We start from the raw sequence: 24,000 nt of genomic DNA, 5'->3' as shown, positions 1-24,000 counted from the left end.
TCCCCAACCGCACCCTAGGGTCCCGTCCTGCCCCCCCCACGCCGTGAATCAGCACTTTGGGGGGGTCCATCGCGCCCCCCCTCAGTCCCGGCCACCTTAAGAGCCGCGGGCGGCTCCACCTTAAGGCGGGGGAGGGGGCGCGGGGGGGCGCCCCCCCCCCCACCCGCCGGTGCCGGGGCTGCAGTGGCGACAGCAGCGGTCACAGGAGCGGCGACAGCGGCAGCTGCGGAGCGTCAGCCCCGCCCGGCGCCGCCTCCCGCATCCTGCAGCCCCCGAGCCGCATCCCTGAGCAGCATCCTGCATCCCTGGGTACCACCCTGCAGTGCTGAGCGGCATCCTGCATCCCTGAGCAGCATCCTGCATCATTGGGTACCACCCCTGAACAACATCCTGCAGTGCTGGGCAGCATCCTGCATCCTTGGGCAGCATCCTGCATCCTTGAGTACCACCCGAGCAGCATCCTGCATCCCTGGGTACCACCCGGGCAGCATCCTGCATCCTTGGTCAGCATCCTGCATCACTGAGCAGCATCTCAAGCCCTTGGGTACCACCCGGCGTCTCTCCCTGAGCAGCATCCTGCATCCCTGGGTACCACCCGGGCAGCATCCAGCATCCCCGAGCAGCACCCCGCACCCCCGGGTCCCGCTCAGCACCCCCGGGTGCCGCCGTGCCCGCCGGTGCCCGCTGTCCCTTAGGCTGTGAGCAGCGCCCCGGGTGACCCCCCCGGCCCGAGTCCCCCCGTGTGGAAGCCCCCCGAGCCCCGGCATGGCCGAGCCCAGCTCCGAGTGCAGCATCAAGGTCCTGTGCCGCTTCCGGCCGCTCAACCAGGCCGAGATCCTGCGGGGGGACAAATTCCTGCCCGTGTTCCAGGGGGACGACAGCGTCGTGCTGGGGGTGAGTCACGGGGGGGGCAGGGGCGGGGACCCCAACTTGGGGGGCGCTGTCATTTGTGGGGGGGGGCAGATCCTGTTCTGGGGGGGGTGGGGGGGAAAGCTGCTGGGTGTGGCCGCTGCCCCCCGGGACCCTCCCCATGGCCCCCCCCCCCCATTTCCGAGGCTCCCGGCGCTCCCAGTTTGCCCAGTGCCGGTGGGGGGGGCACTCCCAGTTTGCCCAGTGCGGGGGTTGGGGCGCTCCCAGTTTGCCCAATGCGGGGGTTGGGGCGCTCCCAGTTTGCCCAGTGCAGAGGAGGGGCACTCCCAGTTTGCCCAGTACCGGTGGGGGTCATTCCCAGTTTGCCCAGTGCGGGGGTTGGGGCGCTCCCAGTTTGCCCAGTGCGGGGGGGGCGGTGTTTACATGGAGCGGACACGCCCTGATCTCCCGGGGGGGCCCCAAAGCAGCGCCGGTGGGGGGGGGGGGGGTGATGCCGCAGACCCCCTCCGCCTCCCCCCGCGCTGAGGCCCTGCCCTTTGTTAGGGGCTCATCCTGGAGGGGGGAAGGAGACCCCCAAAATATCGGCACCTCCAAAATATCGGCACCCCCAAAATATCGGCACCCCATAACGGCCCCCCCATGTCTGAGGGGTCTGTGGGGGCGGAAGAGACGGTCCCGTGGGGACAACGGAGTGGGGGCGCGGGGGGGGCTCCGTAAATGGGGGGGGGGGGGTTGTCCGCGGATGGGGGTCCTTAAATGGGGGTGTCCGTGGGTGCAGGAGGGGCCCGTGGGTGTGGGGGGTGTCCGTGGGTGCTGGGGGGGGCAGTGGATGTGAAGTCCGTGGATTGGGGGGGGGTCCATAGATGGGGGGGTCCGTGGGTGCGGGTGGTCTGTAGATGGGGGTTCCTTGGATGCGGGGGGGGTCCGTGGGTGCTGGGGGTTCATGCATGGGAGTGTCCGTGGATGGGGTGGGGGGTCTGTGGATGGGGGGTTCATGCACGGGGGTGTCGGTGGATGGGGTGGGGGGTCTGTGGATGGGGGGTTCATGCATGGGGGGGTGTGTGGATGGGGGGTTCATGCACGGGGGTGTCCGTGAATGTGGGGTTCATGCACGGGGGGTCTGTGGATGGGGGGTTCATGCACGGGGGTGTCGGTGGATGCGGGAGGGGGTCTGTCCGCACGGGGCTGTGTCGGTGCGGCGGTGCCGGCGCAGTGCGGGGGTTGCGGGGCTGCGGGTGCGGGGGGAGTTGCGGGGTTGGCGCTGCGGGTCGGGGCTGCGGGGCAGGGCCGGGGGGCGCTGGGATGGGGGTGCGGGGCAGGGGAGGATGGGGGTGCGGGGGGTACGGGGGGGGTGCGTGACCGGCGGCGGGCGGGGCCGCGGAGCTGCGGCGGCTGCGGGGCCCCGGGGGGCCGGGGGGAGCTGGGGCGAGGGGGTGCTGGCACCGGCTGCGCCCGAGCCCGCGAGGCCCCCGTGTGTCCCTGTGTCCGTCTGTCCCCGTGCCCGTTTGTCCCCATGGCCGTGTGTCCCCATGGCCCTGTGTCCGTTTGTCCCCATGGCCGTGTGTCCCTGTGTCCCCATGGCCCTGTGTCCCCGTGTCCACCTGTCCCGTGCCCGTTTGTCCCCATGGCCGTTTGTCCCCATGGCCGTGTGTCCCTATGGCCGTGTGTCCCCATGGCCGTGTGTCCCCATGTCTGTCTGTCCCCATGGCCTTGTGGCCGTGTGTCCCCGTGTCCGTGTGTCCGTGTATCTCCATGTCCCCGTGTCCGTGTGTCCGTCTGTCCCCATGTCCGTCTGTCCCCTCGTCCCGGCTCAGCACCGGGGCCTGGACAGCTCCCGGAGTTGGAGTGTTCAGGGGGGGTCTCCGGGGGTCTCTGGACTTGTAGGGGGGTCTGGGGGTGTCTGACTGTCTATGGGGGGCTCTGGGGGGGTCTGTGGGGTCGCTGGGGGCCATTGGGGGTCTTTGGGGGTCTCTGGGGGCTCTGACAAACCACAGCTTTTATGGGGGCTGTGAGGGTCCCTGGGGGTCGGGGGGGGCTATGGAGGGCTGGGGGGTCTGCAGGGTGGCTGAGGTTCCCATGGGGGTCTTTGGGGGATTGGGCACCCATGGGGGTCTGTGGTGGTCTGTAGGGGTCTATGGAGGGCTGGGGGGTCTGTAGGGTGGCTGGGGTCCCTAGAGGGGCCTCTGGGGGTCTGTGGGGGGCTGACTGTTCTGTGGTGGTGTGAGGGGGGCTAGGGGGTCTGTGAGGAGGCTGAGGGGTCCTTGGGGGTTTGTGGGGCTGTGGGGGGTCTGTGGGGGTCTGGGGGGAGTTATGGGGTAGTCTGGAGAGTTTTGGGGGTCTGTGGGGGGCCCAGGGGTCTGTGGGGTCTATGGGGAGTTATGGGGGTCCATGGGGAAGTCTGGAAGGTTCTGGAGGTCTGTGAGAGGATTTGGGGGGGATCTCTCTGTGCGGATATCCTTGGCCGGGGGGTGTGTAGGGGCTGGGTCCCTGAATGGAGGGTTCAGGGGGGGTACCGGTGGTACAGAATGAGACCCCCCAGGTCCCCTTCCCTTATCGGGACCCCCTGAAGGGCCCTGAGGCTGCGCCAGTCCCCAGAGCCTCGGGGGGGTCCCTGTGGATGATACAGGGGGGTCTTGGGCCGGTGCCCCCCGTGTCTGTGCCGGGGTCTCTCTGCCCGGTGCCCCCCCTGTCTGTGCCGGGGTCTCTCTGCCCGGTGCCCCCCGTGTCTCGGGGGGGTTTCTCGGCCCGGTGACCCCATGTTTGTCCCCTGTCCCCCCCCCACCCCAGGGCAAGCCGTACGTGTTCGACCGCGTGTTCCCCCCGAACACCACGCAGGAGCAGGTGTACCACGCGTGTGCCATGCAGATCGTCAAGGGTGAGCGACAGTGGGGACAGCGGGGACAGCTGGGGACACAAGGGACCGGGGACAGCGTGGGGACAGTCTGGGGACAGCCCTGGGTGGGACAGCCTGGGGACAGAGTGGGGAGAGCCCGGGGAGAGCCTGGGAACAGCGGGGACAGCTGGGGACGGTCTGGGGACAACCTGGGTGGGACATCCTGGGACAGCGCGGGGACAGAGGGGGGAGAGCACGGGGACAGCGTGGGTGGGACAGCCTGGGACAGCCTGGGACAGCCCGGGGACAGTCTGGGGACAAAGCAGGGAGAGCATGGGGACAGCGCGGGGACAGCCCATGGGGAGCGCGGGGACACGAGGGACAACTTGGGGACTGCCCTGGGTGGGACAGCGCGGGGACAGCGCGGTGTTTGAGTGTCCCGGGGATGTTTGGGGGTTCTGGGGAGTGTTTGGGGGTCCCGGGGGTCCCCAATCCCCTCTCTCCCCCCCAGATGTGCTGGCCGGGTACAACGGCACCATCTTCGCTTACGGACAGACATCGTCGGGCAAGACCCACACCATGGAGGTGGGGGGCACTGGGGGAACTGGGGGGGGGGCTTTCGGGGGGCACGGAGGGGTGTGAGGGGCACTGGGGGGTTTGGGGGGCATTGGGGACACCGGGGGCACTGATGGCACTGGAAGCACTGAGGGGGGGGGCACGAGGAGCCCTGGGAGACTTTGAGGAGCACCGGGGGTTTTGGGGGGCACTGGGGGGGCCCTGGTGGAGTTTGGGAGGCATTGGGAGCACTGGGGGCTTTGGGGGTCCCTGGTGGGGTTTTGGGGGGCACTGGGGGGGCCCTGGTGGAATTTGGGGGGCATTGGGAGCACTGGGGGCTTTGGGGGTCCCTGGTGGGGTTTTGGGGGGCACTGGGGGGGGGCTGGTGGAGTTTGGGAGGCATTGGGAGCACTGGGGGCTTTGGGGATCCCTGGAGGGGTTTTGGGGGGGCACTGGGGGGGCCCTGGTGGAATTTGGGGGGCATTGGGAGCACTGGGGGCTTTGGGGGTCCCTGGTGGGGTTTTGGGGGGGCACTGGGGGAGCTCTGGCTCCCTCCGGGGGTCTCAGAGCCCCCCGCCCCCCCCAGGGGAAGCTGCACGACCCGCAGCAGATGGGGATCATCCCCCGCATCGCCCGCGACATCTTCAACCACATCTACGCCATGGACGAGAACCTGGAGTTCCACATCAAGGTGGGCACGGGGGGCACGGTGGGGTCATTGGGGGTACTGAGGGCACTGGGAGCACTGGGAATTGCTGGGGGGGGGCACTGGGAGGCGTCGGGCAGAGCACTGGGAGCACTGGGGGGGCACTGGGAGCATTGGGGGGGGCACTGGGGGCACTGAGGGCACTGTGGGGCCACTGTGGGGGCACTGGGAGTATTGGGGATGCACTGGAGGGACACTGGGAGAGCACTGGGAGCACTGGAGGGGCATTGGGAGAGCTGGGGGGCACTGTGGGGGCACTGAGGGCACTGTGGGGGCACTGGGGAGCACTGGAGGGGGCACTGGGAGCATTGAGGGGTACTGGGGGGCACTGTGGGGGGCACTGTGGGATCGGCCCGCTCTGCCCCCCAACCCCCACCCTCTCCCCCCCCCCCCCCAGGTTTCCTACTTTGAGATTTATCTGGACAAGATCCGGGACCTGCTGGACAGTGAGTGAGGGGCACTGGGGGGACTGGGAGGTTACTGGGTGGTTACTGGGAGCACTGGGAGGTTACAGGGAGCACTGGGTTGTTACTGGGAAGCACTGAGAGGCACTGAGTGGTTACTGGGAGCACTGGGAGGTTACTGGAGGCACTGGGAAGCACTGGGAGGTTACTGGGTGGTTACTGGGAGGCACTGGGTGGTTACTGGGAAGCACTGGGAAGCACTGGGAGGTTACTGGAGGCACTGGGAAGCACTGGGAGGTTACTGGGTGGTTACTGGAGGCACTGGGAAGCACTGGGAGGTTACTGGGTGGTTACTGGGAAGCGCCGGGAAGCACTGGGAGGTTACTGGGAGCACTGGGAGATTACTGGGAGACACTGGGAGGCACTGGGAAGCACTGGGAGGTTACTGGGTGGTTACTGGGAGCACTGGGTGGTTACTGGGAAGCACTGGGAGGTTACTGGGAGCACTGGGTGGTTACTGGGAGAACTGGGAGGTTACTGGGAGGTTACTGGAGGCACTGGGAAGCACTGGGAGGTTACTGGGAGCACTTTGTGACACTCCCCCCCCGTGTCCTCCCAGTGACCAAGACCAACCTGTCGGTGCACGAGGACAAGAACCGGGTCCCCTATGTCAAGGTGAGGTGGGGAGGGGTCCTGGGGGGACACTCCGGGGAGGGGAGAGGGGCGGGGGTCCCTCCGGGGGTGGGGGATGGGCTGGGGTCTCCCCGAGCCCCCCCGGTCACCCCCAATCCCCCCCAGGGCTGCACCGAGCGCTTCGTGTCCAGCCCCGAGGAGATCCTGGATGTGATCGATGAGGGGAAATCCAACCGGCACGTGGCTGTCACCAGTGAGCGACACCGGGGACACCGGGGGGGACAATGGGGGGCACAGGGGAAATTGGGGTACGGGGGCACAGGGGAAATTGGGGCACACACAGGGGGTACACGGGGTGGAACTGGGACATCCATGGCTGTCACCAGTGAGCGACACCAGGGGACACTGGGAGGACACGGTGGGAGTGGGGGGGGCGTGGGGGACATGGGGGCACTGGGGTTGTGAAGAGACATGGGGACATCGTGGGGGATATGGGGACACTGAAGACAGGGCGGACATGGGGGGACACTGGGGACACTGGGGACATGGGGGATATGGGGACATTAGGGACATGGGGGACACTGGAGAGCATGGGGGGATATGGCGACATGGGGGGACATGGGGACACCGAGGACATTGGGGACGTGGGGGGCATGGGACAGGGGATGGACAACGGGGACATGGGGGGCAGGGGAGGCAGGGGGACATGGGGGACATGGAGGGATATGGGGGACACTGGGGACACCAGGGACACTGCGAGGACGCAGGGACATGGGGACATCATGGGGGACATTGAGGGATACAGGGGACACTGAGGGCATGGAGGGCACAGGGGGGACATAGGGGGCATGGGGGACATGAGGGGCACTGGGGATAGGGGGACATGGGGACAGGGGAGGGACAAGGGGGACATGGAGATATGGGGGGATATGGGGGGATGGGGACATGCAGGGACACTGGGGACATGGGGACACTGGGGATATGAGGACACGCGGACAGCGGAGGGACAAGGGGGACATGGTGGGGCATGAGGACACTGGGGACATGGGGGGACATGGGGACATGGGGACACTGAGGACACTGGGGACATAGGGGGACATGGGGACACTGGGGGCACGGGAGGCATGGGTGCATGGAGGGACACGGGGGACATGGGGGACATGGGGGCATGGGGACACTGGGGACACCAGGGACACTGGGGGGGCACGGGGACATCATGGGGGCATGGGGGGACATCATGGGGGATATAGGGGACACTGAGGACATGGGGGACATGGAGGGATATGGAGGAACATGGGGGGCATGGGGTGCAGGGGGACACTGCGGGGTCCCTGGATGGTGCAGGGCGGCACTGCGGGGTCCCGGTGCCCGTTCTGGGGTGCAGTGCCAGCCCCGGTGCCCACACCCGTGCCCCCTGTGCTCGCAGACATGAACGAGCACAGATCTCGGTGTCCGTTTGGGGTGCAGGGGGGCACTGCGGGGTCCCAGAGCTGTTTCGGGGTGCAGTGCTCGGCTCGGTGCCGTTTTTGAGGTGCAGTGCCAGCCCCGTGCCCACACCCGTGCCCCCTGTGCCCGCAGACATGAACGAGCACAGCTCCCGCAGCCACAGCATCTTCCTCATCCACATCAAGCAGGAGAACGTGGAGACCGAGCAGAAACTGAGCGGGAAACTCTACCTGGTGGACCTGGCGGGCAGCGAGAAGGTGGGGGCACCAAAAATGGGAACCCCAAAAGTAGGAGGGGACCCCAAAGGTGGGGAACCCAAAGGGAGGGCACCCCAAAGGTGGAGGCACCCCAAAAGGAGGCACCCCAAATGTGAGAACCCAAAAAGTGGGGGACCCCAAAAGTGGGGGCACTCCAAAGGTGGGAGGGACCCCAAAAGTGGGGGCACCCCAAAAAGGGGGGACACCAGGGGTAGGGACACCAAATGTGGGGAGAGTGAGAAGATGGGGGTCCCCAGGGGCCGGGACCCCAAATGTGTGGGCACCCCAAAGGTGGGGTACCCCAAATGTGGGGGACCTCAGGGCTGGGGGACCCCAAAAGTGGGGCACGCCAGGGCTGGGGGCACCCCAAAAGTGGGGCACCCCAAAGGGGAGGGAACAAAATGTGGGGGACTCCAAAAGTGGGGCACCCCAAAAGAGGACACCTCAAATGTAGGGGGAGCCAAAAGTGGGCACCCCAAAGGTGGGGGCCTCAAATTTGGGGGACCTCAGGGCTGGGAGACCCCAGGGGTGGGTGGACTCCAAATGTGAGGGCACCAGGGGTGGGGGCACCCCAAAGATGGGGTACCCCAAATGTTGGGACCCCAAAGGCGGGGGCACCCCAGGGGTGGGGGAAAACCAAATGCGGGGCTTCCAAAGTGGGGGGCACCTCAAAAGTGGGGCACCCCAAATGTGGAGGCACCTCAAATGTGGGGGGACCCCAGAGCTGCAGAAATGCAGAGCCAGGGGTGCAGAGGGAAGGGGGGATGGACTGGGGCAGTGAGGGGGCACTGGGGGGGCACTGTGGGGGTGTCCCCCCCGGAGGGTGGAGCTTGGGGGCGTTCATGACATTTTGGGGGGCACTGGGGGGGTGAGAACATTTTGCAGGAGTCCATGGAGTTTGGGGGGATATTGGGGTTTGGGGGGTAATTGGAGGGTGGGGGCCTGGGGCAGCCTGGGGGGGCTTGGGGGGACTTGGGTGCTCTGTGGGACACTGGGAGAGTGGGGGTCTTGGGGAGACAGTGGGTTTTGGGGGGCCATTGGGGCCATTTTTGGGGCTCAATGGATTTTTTTAGGGCCGTTGGGGTTTGGGGCCATTGGGGTTTTTTGGGGGCCATTTTTGGGCCATTTGGGTTCTTCGGGTTGGGGTTTGGGGGTCAGTGGGGCTTTTGGGGCTGTTGGGGCCATTTTTGGGGCCATTGGGGTTTGGGGTCAGTGGGATTTTTGGGGCCATTGGGGTTTTTTGGGGCTGTTGGGGTTTGGGGTTTTTGGGGGTTGTGGCCATTGAGGTTTTTTGGGGACATTGTGGTTTTTTGGGGCCATTGGGGTTTGGAGTTTTTGGGGTTTGGGGCCATTGGGGTTTGGGGTCAATGGGATTTCGGGTTTTTAGGGGTTGTGGCCATTGGGGTTTGAGGCTGTTGCAGCTTGGGGCCATTGGGGTTTGAAGTTTTTGCGTTTTGGGGCCATTGAGGTTTTTGTGGCTGTTGGGGTTTGGGATTTTTGGGGTTTGGGGCCATTGGAGTTTCAGGACGGTCAGTCAGGGTGGGGGTCTCTGGGTGCGGGGTGTTGGCACTGGGGGGGTCTCCTGCCTGGTGGGACCCTTGGCTTGGGCTCTGGGGCCATCCCTGTAAGGGGTCCCTGGGGTGGGGGGCACACGGGGGGTCCCTGAGCCACCCCCCCCCCCCCATTTCCCAGGTGAGCAAGACGGGCGCTGAGGGGGCCGTGCTGGACGAGGCCAAAAACATCAACAAATCCCTGTCGGCGCTGGGCAACGTCATCTCTGCGCTGGCCGAGGGCACGGTGAGACCCCCGGAGCCCCCTGAGCCCCACCGAGCCCCCCAGGGGTCCCCCAGCCCGGGGGTCCTGGGAGAGCCTTGCCCAGCCCCCCCATCCTTTCCCCCTCGGATCTGGGGAAGGGGCGCTCCTGCTGAGCCCCCTCGGGGGTCCTGGGGTGGGGGAGACCCCCCTAAGCCCCCCCCCCAGTGTGTCCCACCCTGCTGAGGCCCCTGCAGGGGTTCTGGGAGGGGGACACCCCCCGACCCCCCTGTGTCGCCAACCCGAGCCCCTGTCCCCCCTGCGTGTGTCCCCTGTCCCCCGTGTGTCTCTCTGTCCCCCATGTCTGCCCAACCCGAGACCCTTGTTCCCCCCGTCCCACTCCCATGTGTCCCCCTGAGCCCCTTGTCCCCTGTTTGTCCCCAACCCGCGCCCCTTGTCCCCCGTGTGTGTCCTTGAGCCCGCTGTCCCCCTATGTCCCCAACCCCGCCCCCCGTCCTTCTGTCCCCCGTGTCCTCCTGAGCCCCCTGCTCCTCCCATGTCCTCCCGTATTCCCCCGAGCCCTTTGTCCCCCCGTGTCCCACTCCCGTGCGTCCCCCCGTGTCCCCCTGAGCCCCCTCGCTGTCCCTTATCGAGACCCCCGTGTCTGTCCCTGAGCCCCCTGCCCGCTGCCCCCCGTGTCCCACTCCCGCGTGTCCCTGATACCCTGTCCCCCTGTGTGTCCCCAACCCGAGCCCCCTGCCTCTCTGTCCCCCATGTCCCCCTGAGCCCCCTGCCCTGCCGTGTGTTCCCAACCCATGCTCCTTGTGTCCCCCGTGTCCCATTCTCGTGAGTCCCCCTGAGCCCCTTGTCCCCCGTGTCCCCCTGAGCCCGCTGTCCCCATATGTCCCCAACCCGAGCCCCCTGCCCCTCCTGTGTCTCTCTGTCCCCCCCGTGTCCCCAACCTGAGCCCGCTGTCCCTCGCGCCCCACTCCCGTGTGTGTCCCTGAGGCCCCTGCCCCCCCCGTGTCGCTGTGTCCCCCTGAGGCCCCTGTCCCCATTTGTCCCCAGCCCTGAGCCCGCTGTCCCCCGTGTGTGTCCCCCCGAGCCCTCTGCCCCTTGTGGCTGTCCCTGAGCCCCCTGCCCACCCTCTGTCCCCTGTGTCCCACTTCCTCGTGTGCCCCGTGTGCCCCCGCTGTCCCCCGTGTCCCACTCCCGTGTGTTTCCCCTGTCCCCTCGTGTCCCCCCCGTGTCCCCCTGAGCCTGCTGTCCCCGTATGTCCCCAACCCGAGCCCCCTGTCCCCTGTCCCCCGAGTCCCCTGTCCCCCGAGTCCCCTGTCCCCCCGCTGTCCCCCGTGTCCCACTCCCGTGTGTGTCCCCTCGTGTCCCCCCGTGTCCCCCTGAGCCCGCTGTCCCCGTATGTCCCCAACCCGAGCCCCCTGCCCCCTGTCCCCAGAGCCCCCTGTCCCCCCGCTGTCCCCCGTGTCCCTCCCCCGTGTCCCCCCGGTCCCCGCGGTGGTCCCGGTGCTGAGGCCGCCCCTCCCCCCGCAGAAGGCCTACGTGCCCTATCGCGACAGCAAGATGACGCGGATCCTGCAGGACTCGCTGGGCGGGAACTGCCGCACCACCATGTTCATCTGCTGCTCCCCGTCCAGCTACAACGACCAGGAGACCAAATCCACGCTCATGTTCGGCCAGAGGTGCGCCGGGGGTGGGGGCGAGACCCCCGAGCCACCCCCTGAGCCCCCCCAGAGACCTCTGAGACCCCCCCGAGACCCCTGAGCCCCCGGGGAATGGGGGTGTCCAACCGCAGCCCCCAACACTGCCCCCCGAGCCCCCCTGAGCCCCCCGAGACCCCCAGAGCCCCCCGAGGCCCCCTTTAATGGGGGTGTCCCCCGAGCCCCCCGAGTTCCCCTGAGCCCCCCGGAATGGGGGTGTCCAACCGCACCCCCTCCCCCCGGGTGTCCCCACGGAGCCACCGCCCCCCGCTCCTGCCCAGAGCACCCCGAGACCCCCCCCGGGGCACCCACGGAGGGCAGCGCACCCCAACAGCGCCCGGTGCACCCCAAATTCACACAGTGCACCCCAACAGTGCCTGCTGCCCCCCAAATTCACACAGTGCGCCCCAACCGTGCCTGCTGCACCCCAACTTCACCCATAGTGTACCATTGCACCCCAATTGCCCCCAATACACCCTGACAGTGCCTGCTGCCCCCCGAATTCACACAGTGCACCCCAACTACACTCAGTGCACCTCGATTGCCCCCAGTGCACCCCAGCTTCACCCATGGTGTCCCAGCCACATCTCAACTGCTCCCAGTGCCCCCCAAGTGCCCCCCTGCACCCCAACAGCTCCTGCTGCACCCCAAATTCACACAGTGCACCCCAACAGCGCCTGCTACACCCCAAATTCACCCATGGAATCTCAGCCACACCCCTACTGCCCCCAGTGCACCCCAACTTCACCCAATGCACCCCAACACCGCCTGCTGTACCCCTACTGTCCCCCCAGTACACCCCAATTGCCCTCAGTGCATCCCCACTGTCCCCCTGCACCCCGATTGCCCCCAGTGCACCCCAAATTCACCCATGGTGTCCCAGCCACACCTTGGCTGCCCCCAGTGCACCCCAACTGCTCCCAGTGCCCCCCAACTGCCCCCAGAGCACCCCAAATTCACCCAGTGCACCCCAAATTCACCCAGTGCACCCCAAGTGCCCCCAGCGCACCCCAAATTCACCCAGTGCACCCCAAATTCACCCAGTGCACCCCGAGTGCCCCCTGCACCCCCAGGGGCTGCGCTGGGGTCCCCAGAGCTGGGAGGGGAGGGAGGGCAGGCGACCCCCATGGAGTGAAGGGGGGCAGGGGGTGCCAGTTTGGGGGTGCCAGATGAGGGGGGAGTGGACTGTGCCAGTTTTGGGGTGCCAGTTTTGGGGTGCCAGTTTTGGGGTACCAGTGTGGGGGTGCCGGTTTCGGGAGCAGGGGTGCCCATTTCGGGGTGCCAGGTGAGGAGGAGAGGAGGGTGTCACTTTGGGGGTGCCAATTTGGGGGTGCCACTTTGGGGGTGCCAGTTTGAGGGTGCCAGTTTTGGGGTACCAGTTGTGGGGTGCCAGTTTTGGGGCGCCAGTTTCGGGAGCAGGGATGCCCGTTTCGGGGTGCCAGGTGAGGAGGAGTGGAGGGTGCCACTTTGGGGGTGCCAATTTGGGGGTGCCAGTTTTGGGGCACCAGTTTGGTGGTGCCAGTTTTGGGGTACCAGTTTTGGGGTGCCACTTTGGGGGTGCCACTTTGGGAGTGCCAGTTTTGGGGTGCCAGTTTGGGGGTGCCAGTTTTGGGGTACCAGTTTTGGGACACCAGTCTGGGGGTGCCAGTTTTGGGGTACCAATTTTGGGGTGCCACTTTTGGGGTACCAGTTTGGGAGTGCCAATTTGGGGGTGCCAATTTGGGGGTGCCAGTTTTGGGGTACCAGTTTTGGGGTGCCAGTTTTGGGGGTGCCAGTTTCTGGAGCAGGGGTGCCCATTTCGGGGTGCCAGATGAGGGTGGGGTGGACGCTGCCAGTTTTGGGGTGCCAATTTGGGGGTGCCAGTTTGAGGGTACCAGTTTTGGGGTGCCACTTTGGGGCTGCCAGTTTTGGGGTGCCAGTTTTGGGGTACCAATTTTGGGGTGCCACTTTGGGAGTGCAAATTTCGGGTGCCAGTTTTGGGGTGCCACTTTGGGGGTGCCAATTTGGGGGTGCCAGTTTTGGGGTGCCAGTTTTGGGGTACCAGTTTGGGGTGCCACTTTGGGGGTGCCACTTTGGGGGTACCAATTTTGGGGTGCCACTTTGGGGGTGCCAGTTTGGGGGTGCCAGTTTTGGGGTACCAGTTTTGGGGTGCCAGTTTTGGGGTGCCAGTTTCGGGAGCAGGGATGCCCGTTTCGGGGTGCCAGGTGAGGAGGAGTGGAGGGTGCCAGTTTGGGGGTGCCAATTTGGGGGTGTCAGTTTTGGGGCGCCAGTTTGGGAGTGCAAATTTGGGGTGCCAGTTTTGCGGCACCAGTTTTGGGGTGACACTTTGAGGGTGCCAATTTGGGGGTGCCAGTTTGGGGGTACCAGTTTGAGGGTGCCAGTTTTGGGGTGCCAGTTTTGGGGTGCCAGTTTCGGGAGCAGGGATGCCCGTTTAGGGGTGCCAGGTGAGGAGGAGTGGAGGGTGCCAGTTTTGGGGTACCAGTTTTGGGGTGCCAGCTTGAGCGTGCCAGTTTGAGGGTGCCAGTTTTGGGGTACCAGTTTTGGGATGCCAGTTTGGGGGTGCCAGTTTCGGGGTGCCAGTTTCGGGAGCAGGGATGTCCGTTTCGGGGTGCCAGGTGAGGAGGAGTGGAGGGTGCCACTTTGGGGGTGCCAATTTGGGGGTGCCAGTTTGGGGGTACCAGTTTTGGGGTGCCACTTTGGGGGTACCAGTTTGGGGGTGCCAGCTTGGGGGTGCCAGTTTGGGGGTGCCAATTTGGGGGTACCAGTTTTGGGGTGCCAGCTTGGGGGTGCCAGTTTTGGGGTGCCAGTTTGGGGGTGCCAGTTTTGGGGTGTCAGTTTTGGGGTGTCAGTTTTGGGGTGCCAGTTTTGGGGTGCCCGCAGGGCCAAGACCATCAAGAACACGGCCTCGGTGAACCTGGAGCTCACGGCCGAGCAGTGGAAGAAGAAATTCGAGAAGGAGAAGGAGAAGAACAAAGCGCTGAGAGAGAGCCTGGCCCGGCTGGAGGCGGAGCTGAGCCGCTGGCGGAGCGGTGAGGGCACCCCCAAAATGGGGGGAGCACCCCCAAAATGGGGGGGCACCGAGACTGGGGACACCCCGAGACTGGGGGCACCGCAAAAATGGGGGCACTCAGAGACTGGGGGGGCACCCCAAGAGCTGGGGGCACTCCGTGGCACCCCGAGATTGGGGGCACCCCGAGACTGGGGGGAGATCCTGAGATTGGGGGCATCCAGAGATCTGGGGGGACCCCGAGAACTGGGGGAGGACCCCCACATCTGGGGGTGGACCCCAAGACTGGAAGCACCCCGAGAGCTGTGGGGGACCCTGGGGCACCCCGAGAGCTGGGGAGGCACCCCGAGATTGCCGGAACAGCCCGACATCTGGGGGAGACCCCGGGGCACCCCACCGGCCCCCAGCCCCGCTGGGGAAACTGAGGCACAGTCTGTCCTATGGGGGGGCACCCTGGGACCGGGAGGGCCATCAGGAGATGTGGGGGGACCCCAAAGGGAGAGGGACCCCAATTGTGGGAAGGGGATGCCAAGTCTGGGGAGGGGGGGGACCCCAGATGTGGGAAGGGGACCCCAAAAGCCCCCAGTGGAGACCTCGAGGCCACGTCCTTCATTGAAGGAGGCTGAGCTGGGAGGGGACCCCAACCCCTGGGGCACCCCGAGATCCGGAATGGGGGTCCCCAGCCCTGGGGACACCCCGAGATTCGGGGGCGCCCTCACCCCTGGGACACCCCGAGATCCGGAACGGGGACCCCACCTCTGAGATACCCGGAAATCGGGGCTGCCCCCAGCCCTGGGACACCCCGAGATCGGGGGTACCTCACTCCTGAAGGGCACCCCAAAATCGGGGGTACCCCATCCCTCGAGGGGGTCTCTGAGGCCGTGCCCCCTCCCCAGGCGAGGCCGTGCCCGAGACCGAGCAGCTGAGCGAGGCCGAGGCGGGCACGGCGCCGGGCGAGGGCCCGGGGGGCGCCCCCGAGGAGCCCCCCCTGAACGACAACAGCTCCTCCATCGTCATCCACATCTCGGACGAGGAGCGCCACAAGTACGAGGAGGAGATCCGCAAGCTCTACAAGCAGCTGGACGACAAGGTGGGGACCCCCGGCCCAGAGGAGACCCCCTGGACCCCCTCGGACCCCCCCGGACCCCCCAGACCTGCCAGGGACCCCCAGCGCCCCTGAGAGCCCCAGGACACCTGGGGACATCCCAGTGTGCCCAGCAGCCCCCAGAGCCTCAGCATGGGGGGACTGGGACCCCCCTGTTAGCTCCCAGTGCCCCCCAATTCGCCTCAGTTCTTCCCAGTTTCCCCCAGTTCGCTCCAGTTCCCCTCAGTTCCTCCCAGTTCCCCCTAATTTCCCCCTGGCAGCTCCCAGTGCCCCCCAGTTGCCCCCTGCAGTTCCCCCAGTTCCCTCCTGGCAGTTCTCCCAGTTCCCCTCAGTTTCCCCCAGTTCCCCCCAGCCCCCCGGTAACCCCTCTCTCTCCCTGACCCCTCCTGACCCCCCCTGTCCCCCCAGGATGACGAGATCAACCAGCAGAGTCAGATCATGGAGAAGCTCAAGCAGCAAATGCTGGACCAGGAGGAGGTGAGGACCCCTCCCCCCATCTGTGAGACCCCCTCTGTGTGACCCCCCCAGGGCCTGAGACCCCCCCGGGACCCCAACCCAGCCCCCCCTGGGCCCCTCACCCTCAGTGCCTGGGACCCTCCAAACTCTGACCCCCGGGACCCCCCCAGGCCTCCCCTGGGAACCCCCCCCGGGACCCCTCTGGGACCCCCAGTTGTGTCCCCAGGCTGACTCTGCCACTTTGGGACTGGCCCCTGGGACCCCCCATGACCTCTCAAACCCCCCAGGACCCTGAGCCTCTCCCCCTGGACCTCTGGGTCTCCTGGGGGACCCTCCCATGACCTCTGGGACCCCCACCCTGACCCCTGGGACCCCCACCATGACCTCTGGGACCCCCACCCTGACCCCTGGGTCCCCCACTCTGCCCCCTGTGCCCCCCACCATGACCCCTTGGACCCCCGCTCTATTCCCTGGGACCCCCACTCTGTACCTGGGACCCCACCATGACTTTTGGGACCTCACCATGACCTGTGGGACTCCCACTCTGATCCTTGTGTCCCCACCATGACCCTTGGGATGCCCACCATGACCCCTGAGACCCAACCATGACTCTGGGACCCCTAAACTGATCCTTGGGACCCCCACCATGACCCCTGGAACTCCCACCATGACCCTTGGGACCCTCTGGGCCCCCCACTCTGATCCCTGGGATGCCCACCATGACCTGTGGGACCCTCCACCATGACCCCTGAGACCCTCCCATGACCTCTGGGACCCCACCATGACCCCAGGGCCCCTCTGGGCCCCCCACCCTGCCCCCTGTGCCCCCCCATGACCCCGTGCCCCCCGCCCTGACCCGGTGCCCGGTGCCCGGGGCAGGTGCTGGCGGGCGGCGCGGGGCGGGGGCGAGGCTGCCCGCCGGGAGCTGGCGGCGCTGCGGGCCGAGCACGGCGCGGCGCGGGCCGAGGTCACCGAGGTGCTGGCGGCGCTCGAGGAGCTCGCCCGGAGCTACGACCGCAAGGCCCAGGAGGCCGAGGACACCGGGAGGCACAACCGGCGGCTGGCGGACGAGCTGGCCCGCACCGAGGTGGGGACACCGGGACGGACACTGGGACACCGGGACAGACACTGGGACACCGGGGACAGACAAAGGGACAGCCTGGAATGGACACCGGGACACTGGGACACAGGGACACAGGGACAGACAGGGGGCTAGGGACACCGGGAGGCACAACCGGCGGCTGGCGGACGAGCTGGCCCGCACCGAGGTGGGGACACCGGGGACAGACAGAGGGACACCGGGACAGACACTGGACACTGGGACACCGGGACAGACAAAGGGACAGCCCGGGACAGACACTGGGACACTGGGACAGACAGGGGTCTAGGGACACCGGGAGGCACAACCAGAGGCTGGCCAATGAGCTGGTCCACACCAAGGTGGGGGACACCGGGATGGACAGAGGGACAGCCCGGGACCGACACTGGGACACTGGGACCGACACTGGGACACAGGAACAGCCTGGGACACTGGGATGGACACCAGGACAGACAGCAGGACACCGGGACAGACACCGGGACAGTCACCAGGACAGACAGCAGGACAGACAGCAGGACACCGGGACAGCCACGGGGACACTGGGACAGGCAGGACCGCCTGCGGGGCCACAACCCCACTGGAAAACCCACACGGAGCCCATTGGGGCCCTCACCCTCTGCCCCAGCCCCAACCTGGGATGCTGGGAGCCAGGGACACCCCAAAACAGGAGCCTCAGCTGGGGAGCCCCCAAACCCCAAACTGGACCCCAAACAGGGGGCGCGCCCTCCCCTCAAGCCACACCCCAAAATGAGATTCCCCTCGACCAGAAGAGAGGGTTCCCCCCCGCCTCAAACCAGTGCCCAAACTGGGAACCCAGCCCTGAACTGGGGTGCCAGGCTGGGTGCTCCCCTCGGGTGGGACCTTGGGGTGCCAGGGCTGGTGGCAGGGTGGTGGTTCCAGGGTTCCTGAGGGGCACTGGGGGTGCCAGGATGGGCGGCACTGGGCGGTACTGGGCGGTACTGGGAGGTACTGGGGTGTGCCAGGGCGTGCTAGGAGTGCCCAGTGTGGGTACCCGGGCAGCGGGGGCTCAGGCAGGGGCAGCTGGGGCACAGGATGTGCTGGCTGTGAGGGCACAGGGTGTGCCACGGCTGTCGGGGGGCACAGAGGGCACAGGGGGCACAGGGGCTGCCAGGTCTGTCAGGGACAGCAGCGAGGGGCACAGGGGGCACAGGGGGTGCCTGGCACTGTTGGGGTGCTCAGGCGCGGGGGTGCCCGGGAGGTGCCGCAGGATGTCCCGGCTGTGCTCTGGTGGCCTGGGGGTCCTGGGGGGTGGCGGTGCCGCTGTCCCTGGTCGCTGTCACTGTCGCTGTGCCCGGTGCCAGCCCTGTCGCTGTCGCTGTCACTGTCGCTGTGCCCGGTGCCAGCCCTGTCACTGTCACTGTGCACGGTGCCAGCCCAGCCCTGTCACTGTCGCTGTGCCCGGTGCCAGCCAGCCCTGTCACTGTCGCTGTCACTGTCGCTGTCACTGTTGCTGTGCCCGGTGCCAGCCCAGCCCTGTCACTGTCACTGTCGCTGTGCCCGGTGCCAGCCCAGCCCTGTCACTGTCACTGTCACTGTCACTGTCGCTGTCACTGTTGCTGTGCACGGTGCCAGCCCAGCCCTGTCGCTGTCGCTGTCCCCGGTGCCAGCCCAGCCCTGTCACTGTCACTGTCATTGTCACTGTCACTGTCACTGTCGCTGTCGCTGTCGCAGGCCACCACGCTGTCGCTGGAGTCGGAGCTGTCGCGGGCGCGGGAGCTCGGGGGGCAGCAGCGGCGCCGCGCGGCCGAGGTGCTCAACGGGCTCCTGAGGGACCTGAGCGAGCTCAGCGCCCTCGTGGGCAGCGGCGACATCAAACTGGTGAGGGCACCGGGGCACCGGGGGCATGAGGGGCATGGGGGGCATCGGGGGCATCGGGGGGCATGGGGGGCATCGGGGGGCATGGGGAGCATTGAGGGTCTCAGGGGGCATGAGGGGCACGGAGGGCACAGGGTGGGAGGGGTGGGGGTCTTTGCCCTGTGGGATGTGCCCCTGCTGTGCCCTCCCCACGTGTGGGGTGTCCCTGCCATGCCTGTGCCATGCCTGTGCCATGCCTGTGCCATGCTATGCCACGCTGTGCCTGTGCCATGCAGTGCCCACGGCAGAGCCGTGCCATGTCACACCCAGCTGTGTCGTGCCCATCCCGTGTCCCTTCTATGCCCATTCTGGGCCCATTCCGTGCCCATTCCATGTCCCCCTGATGCCCGTGCCACCACACCCCTGTGAGTGTCACACCCGCCCCGTGCCAGGCTGTGCTGCCTATGCCATGCCATGCCCACACCATCCCCACGCCACACCATGCCCCTGCACTGTGCACACCATGCCCTGTGTGTGCCATCCCCGTGCCACACCTGTGTGCGGGGCATGCCTGCACCATTCAGTGCCATGCCGTGACACATCCGTGTGCTGGCTGTGCCTGTTCCACACTGTACCTGTGCGTGGTACACACCTGTGCCATGCTGTGCCATGCCATACCCACACTGTGCCGTTCCTCTGCCATGCCATGCCATGCCATACCCATGCTGTGACATGCCGTGCCATGACATGCCATGCTGTGCCATGCCATACCCATGCTGTGCCATTCCTGTGCCATGCCATGCCAGGCTGTGCCATACTCACACTGTGCCATTCCCGTGCCATGCCATGCCATGCCGTGCTGTGCCATGCCATACCCACACTGTGCCCTTCCTGTGCCATGCCATACCCACACTGTGCCATATCTATTCTGTGCCATTCCTGTGCCCGCTGCCCTGCTGTGCCATACCCAACACCATGCCATTCCTGTGCCTATCCTGTGCCATGCCATACCATGCCATACCCACGCTGTGCCCTGCCGTGCCATGCGGTGCCAGCCCGTGGAGGTGAGCGGTGCCATCGAGGAGGAGTTCGCCGTTGCCCGGCTCTACATCAGCAAGATCAAGTCGGAGGTGAAGTCGGTGGTGAAGCGCTGCCGGCAGCTGGAGAACCTGCAGGTGGAGTGCCACCGCAAGCTGGAGGTGACGGGCAGAGAGCTGTCCTCGTGCCAGCTGCTCATCTCCCAGGTGTGCCAGGGCGGGCAGGGCACTGCAGGGGACTCTGGGTCCGGGGGCACAGGGGTTTGTGTCTCTGGGATTTGGGGGCACAGGATTTGGTGGCCCCAGGATCTGGTGGCTCAGGGTTTTGTGTCCCTGGGGTTTGGTGACACCAGGGTATGGCAGCTCCAAGGTTTGGCAGCTCCAAAGTTTGGCAGCTGAAGGCTTTGGTGTCCCCAGAATTTGGTGGCCTGGGGTTCTGTGACACAGGTTTTGGTGGCACAAGATTTAGTGACTCCAGGTTTGGTGGCCCAGGGTTTTGTGTCCCTGGGATCTGGTGACACCAGGGTTTGACAGCTCCAAAGTTTGGTGGCCCCAGAATTTGATGGCCTGAAGGTCTGTGACTCCAGGATTTGGTGGCTTCAGGGTCTGGTGGCACAGGGTTTTGTGTCCCTGAGGTTTGGTGACACCACGGCCTGACAGCTGCAGGGTTTGGCAGCTCAAAGCTTTGGTGGCCCCAGAGTTTGGTGGCCTGGGGGTTCTGTGACGCAGGTTTTGATGGCCTCAGAATTTGGTGGCTCCAGGGTTTGGTGGCTCAGGGTTTTGTGTCCCTGGGATTTGGTGACACCAGGGTCTGGCAGCTCCAGGGTTTGGCAGCTGAAAGCTTTGGTGGCCCCAGAATTTGGTGGCCCCAGGGCTCTGTGACCCAGGTTTTGGTGGCCCAAGGTTTAGTGGCTCTGTGATTTGGTGTCTCAAGGTTTTGTGTCCCTGGGATTTGGTGACACCAAGGCTTGGTGGCTCTGAGGTTTGACAGCTGAAAGCTTTTGTGTCCCCAGAATTTGGTGACCATGGGGTTCTGTGACCCAGATGCTGGTGGCTTCAGGGTTTGGTGGCCTGGGTGTTCCGTGACCCAGGGTTTGGTGGCCCCAGAGTTTGGTTTCGCTGGGGTTGGGTCACCCTGGAATTTCTCAGCCCTGGGTTTGGTGGCACCAGAATTTATTGGTCCAAGGGTTTGGTGACCCCAGGGTTCAGTGAGCCTGGAGTTTGGGGACCCAGGGTTTGGTGACCTGGGGGTTGGACTCCCCTGGGCTGGGGGTTTGGTGGCTCTGGCCGTGCCACTGGGGGTGGCCTGGAGATTTTGGGGGGACATTCCTGTGGCTCTCGGGGTCAGGTGCCCCTGGGAGCGTTGGGGGCCACCCGGTCCTGGGGCTGGGGGCTGCCAGGGCGGTGCCCCGCGGGTGTTGGGGGATGCTGTGGAGTAGGCATCGGGAGCAGGGTGGGCACCGGGAGCGGGGTGGGCACGGGGAGAGGGACGGGCACCAGGAGTGGGGCGGGCACCGGGAGCGGGATGGGCACCAGGAGCAGGGTGGCACCAGGAGCAGAGTGGGCACGGGCAGCGGGATGGGCACCGGGAGCGGGGTGGGCACCGGGAGCGGGGCGGGCACCGGGAGTGGGGTGGACACCGGGAGCAGGGTGGGCACCGGGAGCGGGGTGGGCACCGGGAGCGGGGTGGGCACGGGCAGCGGGATGGGCACCGGGAGCGGGGTGGACACCGGAAGCAGGGTGGGCACCGGGAGCGGGGTGGGCACGGGGAGCGGGGTGGACACCGGAAGCAGGGTGGACACCGGAAGCAGGGTGGGCACCGGGAGCGGGGTGGGCACCGGGAGCGGGGTGGGCACCGGGAGCGGGGTGCCCGCGCGGGCCGGGGGTGCCGGTGCCCCCGGGCCGAGGCTGAGGCGGTGCCGGTGCCGCTGCAGCACGAGGCCAAGATCCGCTCGCTGACCGAGTACGCGCAGAGCCTGGAGCTGCGCAAGCGGCACCTGGAGGAGGCGCACGACGCGCTCGGGGAGGAGCTGGCGAGGCTGCAGGCGCAGGGTGGGGGCACGGGGGGCGCGGGGGCACTGCGGGGGGGCACGGGGGGCTTGGGGACAATGCGGGGGGCACGGGAGAGTGTGGGGGGCTTGGGGACAGTGCGGAAGCACGGGGGGCGCGGGGACAATGGGGGGGATACGGGGGGCTTGCTGACAGTGCAGGAGGCTTGGGAGTCAGGGGGAGTCGGGGGCATGGTGGGAACGGGGGAGGGGGGGGTGGGGGGGGAGTTTGGGGGGGCTCGAGGGCCTCAAGGGTATGGGGGAGAATGGGGTGGCACAGGGGGGGTCGGGGGATGGGGGCCACAGGGATGGGGGGACACGGGGGGCTGGGGGAGTATGGGGTGATACAGAGGGCTCGGGGTGAGGGGAGAGTATGGGGGGCTGGGGGCCATGGAGGGGATTGGGGGGCACAGGGGTGGGGGGAAAAGGGGGTCTTGGGGAATATGGGGGATCTGGGGGCCATGGAGGGGATTGGGGCTCTAGGGAGTGCACAGGGCAACACGGGGGGCTGGGGGAGTATGGGGGAGCGCACAGGGGGGCTCGGGGGGGCGCTGAGGGGTCCCTGTCCTGCCCGGCCCTGCAGAGGCTGCACAGGGGGCAGCTCGGAAGCAGCGCGAGCAGGATGAGACCCAGGACACGGATGAGGTCAAGGTGAGGGGGGCAGGGGGGGCACAGCCACCCTGGGGGGGCTCAGGGACCCTGAAGGGTGTGGGGGGGACAGCTGGGGGTTCTTACGGTGTGTGAGATGTGCTCGAGGTGGGTGAGGGTCCCTGGGGTCCTGGGGTGTGGGGTCCCCAAGCGCGTTGGGGTTTGGAGTCCCGGGGAGTGCTGGGATGTGTGGGGGTCCCTGGAGGGTGTTGGGGTCTCTGAGAGGTTTTGGGTGTGTGGGTCTCTGGGAGTGTAGGGTGTGGGGTCCCCGGGGGGTGTTGGGGTGGGAGGTGCTGGGGTGCCCAGGGAATGTTGGGGTGCCCGGGGGGTGCCTGGGGGGTGCCCGAGCTGAGGCCCCATGGGCACAGGCGGCGCTGGAGCTGCAGCTCGAGAGCCAGCGCGAGGCCCAGCACAAGCAGCTGGCGCGGCTGCGGGACGAGGTCAACGAGCGGCAGAAAACCATCGATGAGCTGAGGGAGTGAGTGAGCCCGGCCCTGAGCCCTGAACCTGGCCCTGAACCCATCCGTCCATCCATCCATCATCCATCCATCCATCCATCCATCCATCCATCCATCCATCCGTCCGTCCGTCCGTCCGTCCATCCATCCATCATCCATCATCCATCCATCCATCCATCCATCCATCCATTATCCATCCATCATTCATCCATTCATCCATCCGTCCATCCATCCATCCGTCCATCCATCCATCCATCCATCCATCCATCCATCCATCCATCCATCCATCATCCATCCTTCCATCCAACCATCCATCCGTCCATCCATCCATCCATCCGTCCCTGTCCCCGTGTCTGTCCGTGCCTGACCGTGTCCGTGTGTCCGTCGCAGCCAGAACCAGAAGCTGGAGCTGGAGCTGGAGCGGCTGCGGGCAGAGCACGAGGCGCTGCGGGCAGAGGAGCGCGCCAAGGCAGCGCGGCTGCAGGAGCTGACGTGAGACCCCCCGGGACCCCCGGCCCGGGGCCTCTGGGGCTCCCCTGGGACCCCGACCCAACCCCCAGGATTCCCCTGGGACCCCAACCCAACTCCTGGGATTCCCTTGGGGACCCCGACCCAACCCCCAGGATTCCCCTGGGACCCCAACCCAACTCCTGGGATTCCCTTGGGGACTCCAACCCAACCCCCAGGATTCCCCTGGGACCCCCGACCCAACCCTGGGGCTCCCTGAGATTCTTCTGGGGACCCCAACCCCCAGGTCTCCCTGGAATTTCCCTGGGGACCCCAACCCAACTCCTGGGTTTCTCAGCCCAATTCCCAGGGTTCCCCTGCAGACCCCAACCCAATCCCCGGGGCCTCTCAGGCTCCCCTCGGGACCCCAACCCAAAACCTGGGATTCCTCTGGGAACCCCAACCCAACTCCCGGGGCCCCCCCACATTCCCCTGGGGACCCCAATCCCAAAACCCCCCCCAGGACTCACCACAGGACGCCAAGCCCACCTTCCCAACCCTGCTGACACCCCAGGAACCCCAAACCCCAAGGCCCCCAGGACCCACCCTTGGGACCCTAAACTGGACCCCCAGATCCCCCCAGGACCCCCGGACATCCCCCAGATTTCAAGTGCCCCCCCCAACCTTGGAAGGACACCTCCATTCTTCA

At 66.6% G+C, this 24,000-nt stretch overlaps 1 protein-coding gene across 1 annotated transcript; it reads left to right on the top strand.

The window, feature by feature from the left end:
• Nucleotides 1-187: 187 nt before the first annotated feature.
• Nucleotides 188-23,519, top strand: KIF5A (kinesin family member 5A). Its single transcript, XM_074530604.1, has 20 exons — nt 188-894; nt 3,658-3,745; nt 4,215-4,288; nt 4,845-4,949; nt 5,362-5,410; nt 5,988-6,043; nt 6,167-6,254; nt 7,580-7,704; nt 9,397-9,501; nt 11,005-11,153; nt 14,052-14,200; nt 15,075-15,268; nt 15,692-15,768; nt 16,628-16,826; nt 18,531-18,677; nt 19,709-19,897; nt 21,625-21,742; nt 22,322-22,389; nt 22,755-22,864; nt 23,235-23,519. Exons 1-20 carry the CDS (start codon nt 766-768, stop codon nt 23,338-23,340), a joined length of 2,325 nt encoding a protein of 774 aa, XP_074386705.1. The 5' UTR covers nt 188-765; the 3' UTR covers nt 23,341-23,519.
• Nucleotides 23,520-24,000: the final 481 nt, after the last annotated feature.

Source organism: Zonotrichia albicollis, chromosome 33 (genome assembly GCF_047830755.1).
Source record: "Zonotrichia albicollis isolate bZonAlb1 chromosome 33, bZonAlb1.hap1, whole genome shotgun sequence".
In the NCBI taxonomy this organism is placed as follows: domain Eukaryota; kingdom Metazoa; phylum Chordata; class Aves; order Passeriformes; family Passerellidae; genus Zonotrichia; species Zonotrichia albicollis.
The sequence above is the reverse complement of the archived record's forward strand: the minus strand, read 5'-3'. Positions and strand labels throughout refer to the sequence as shown.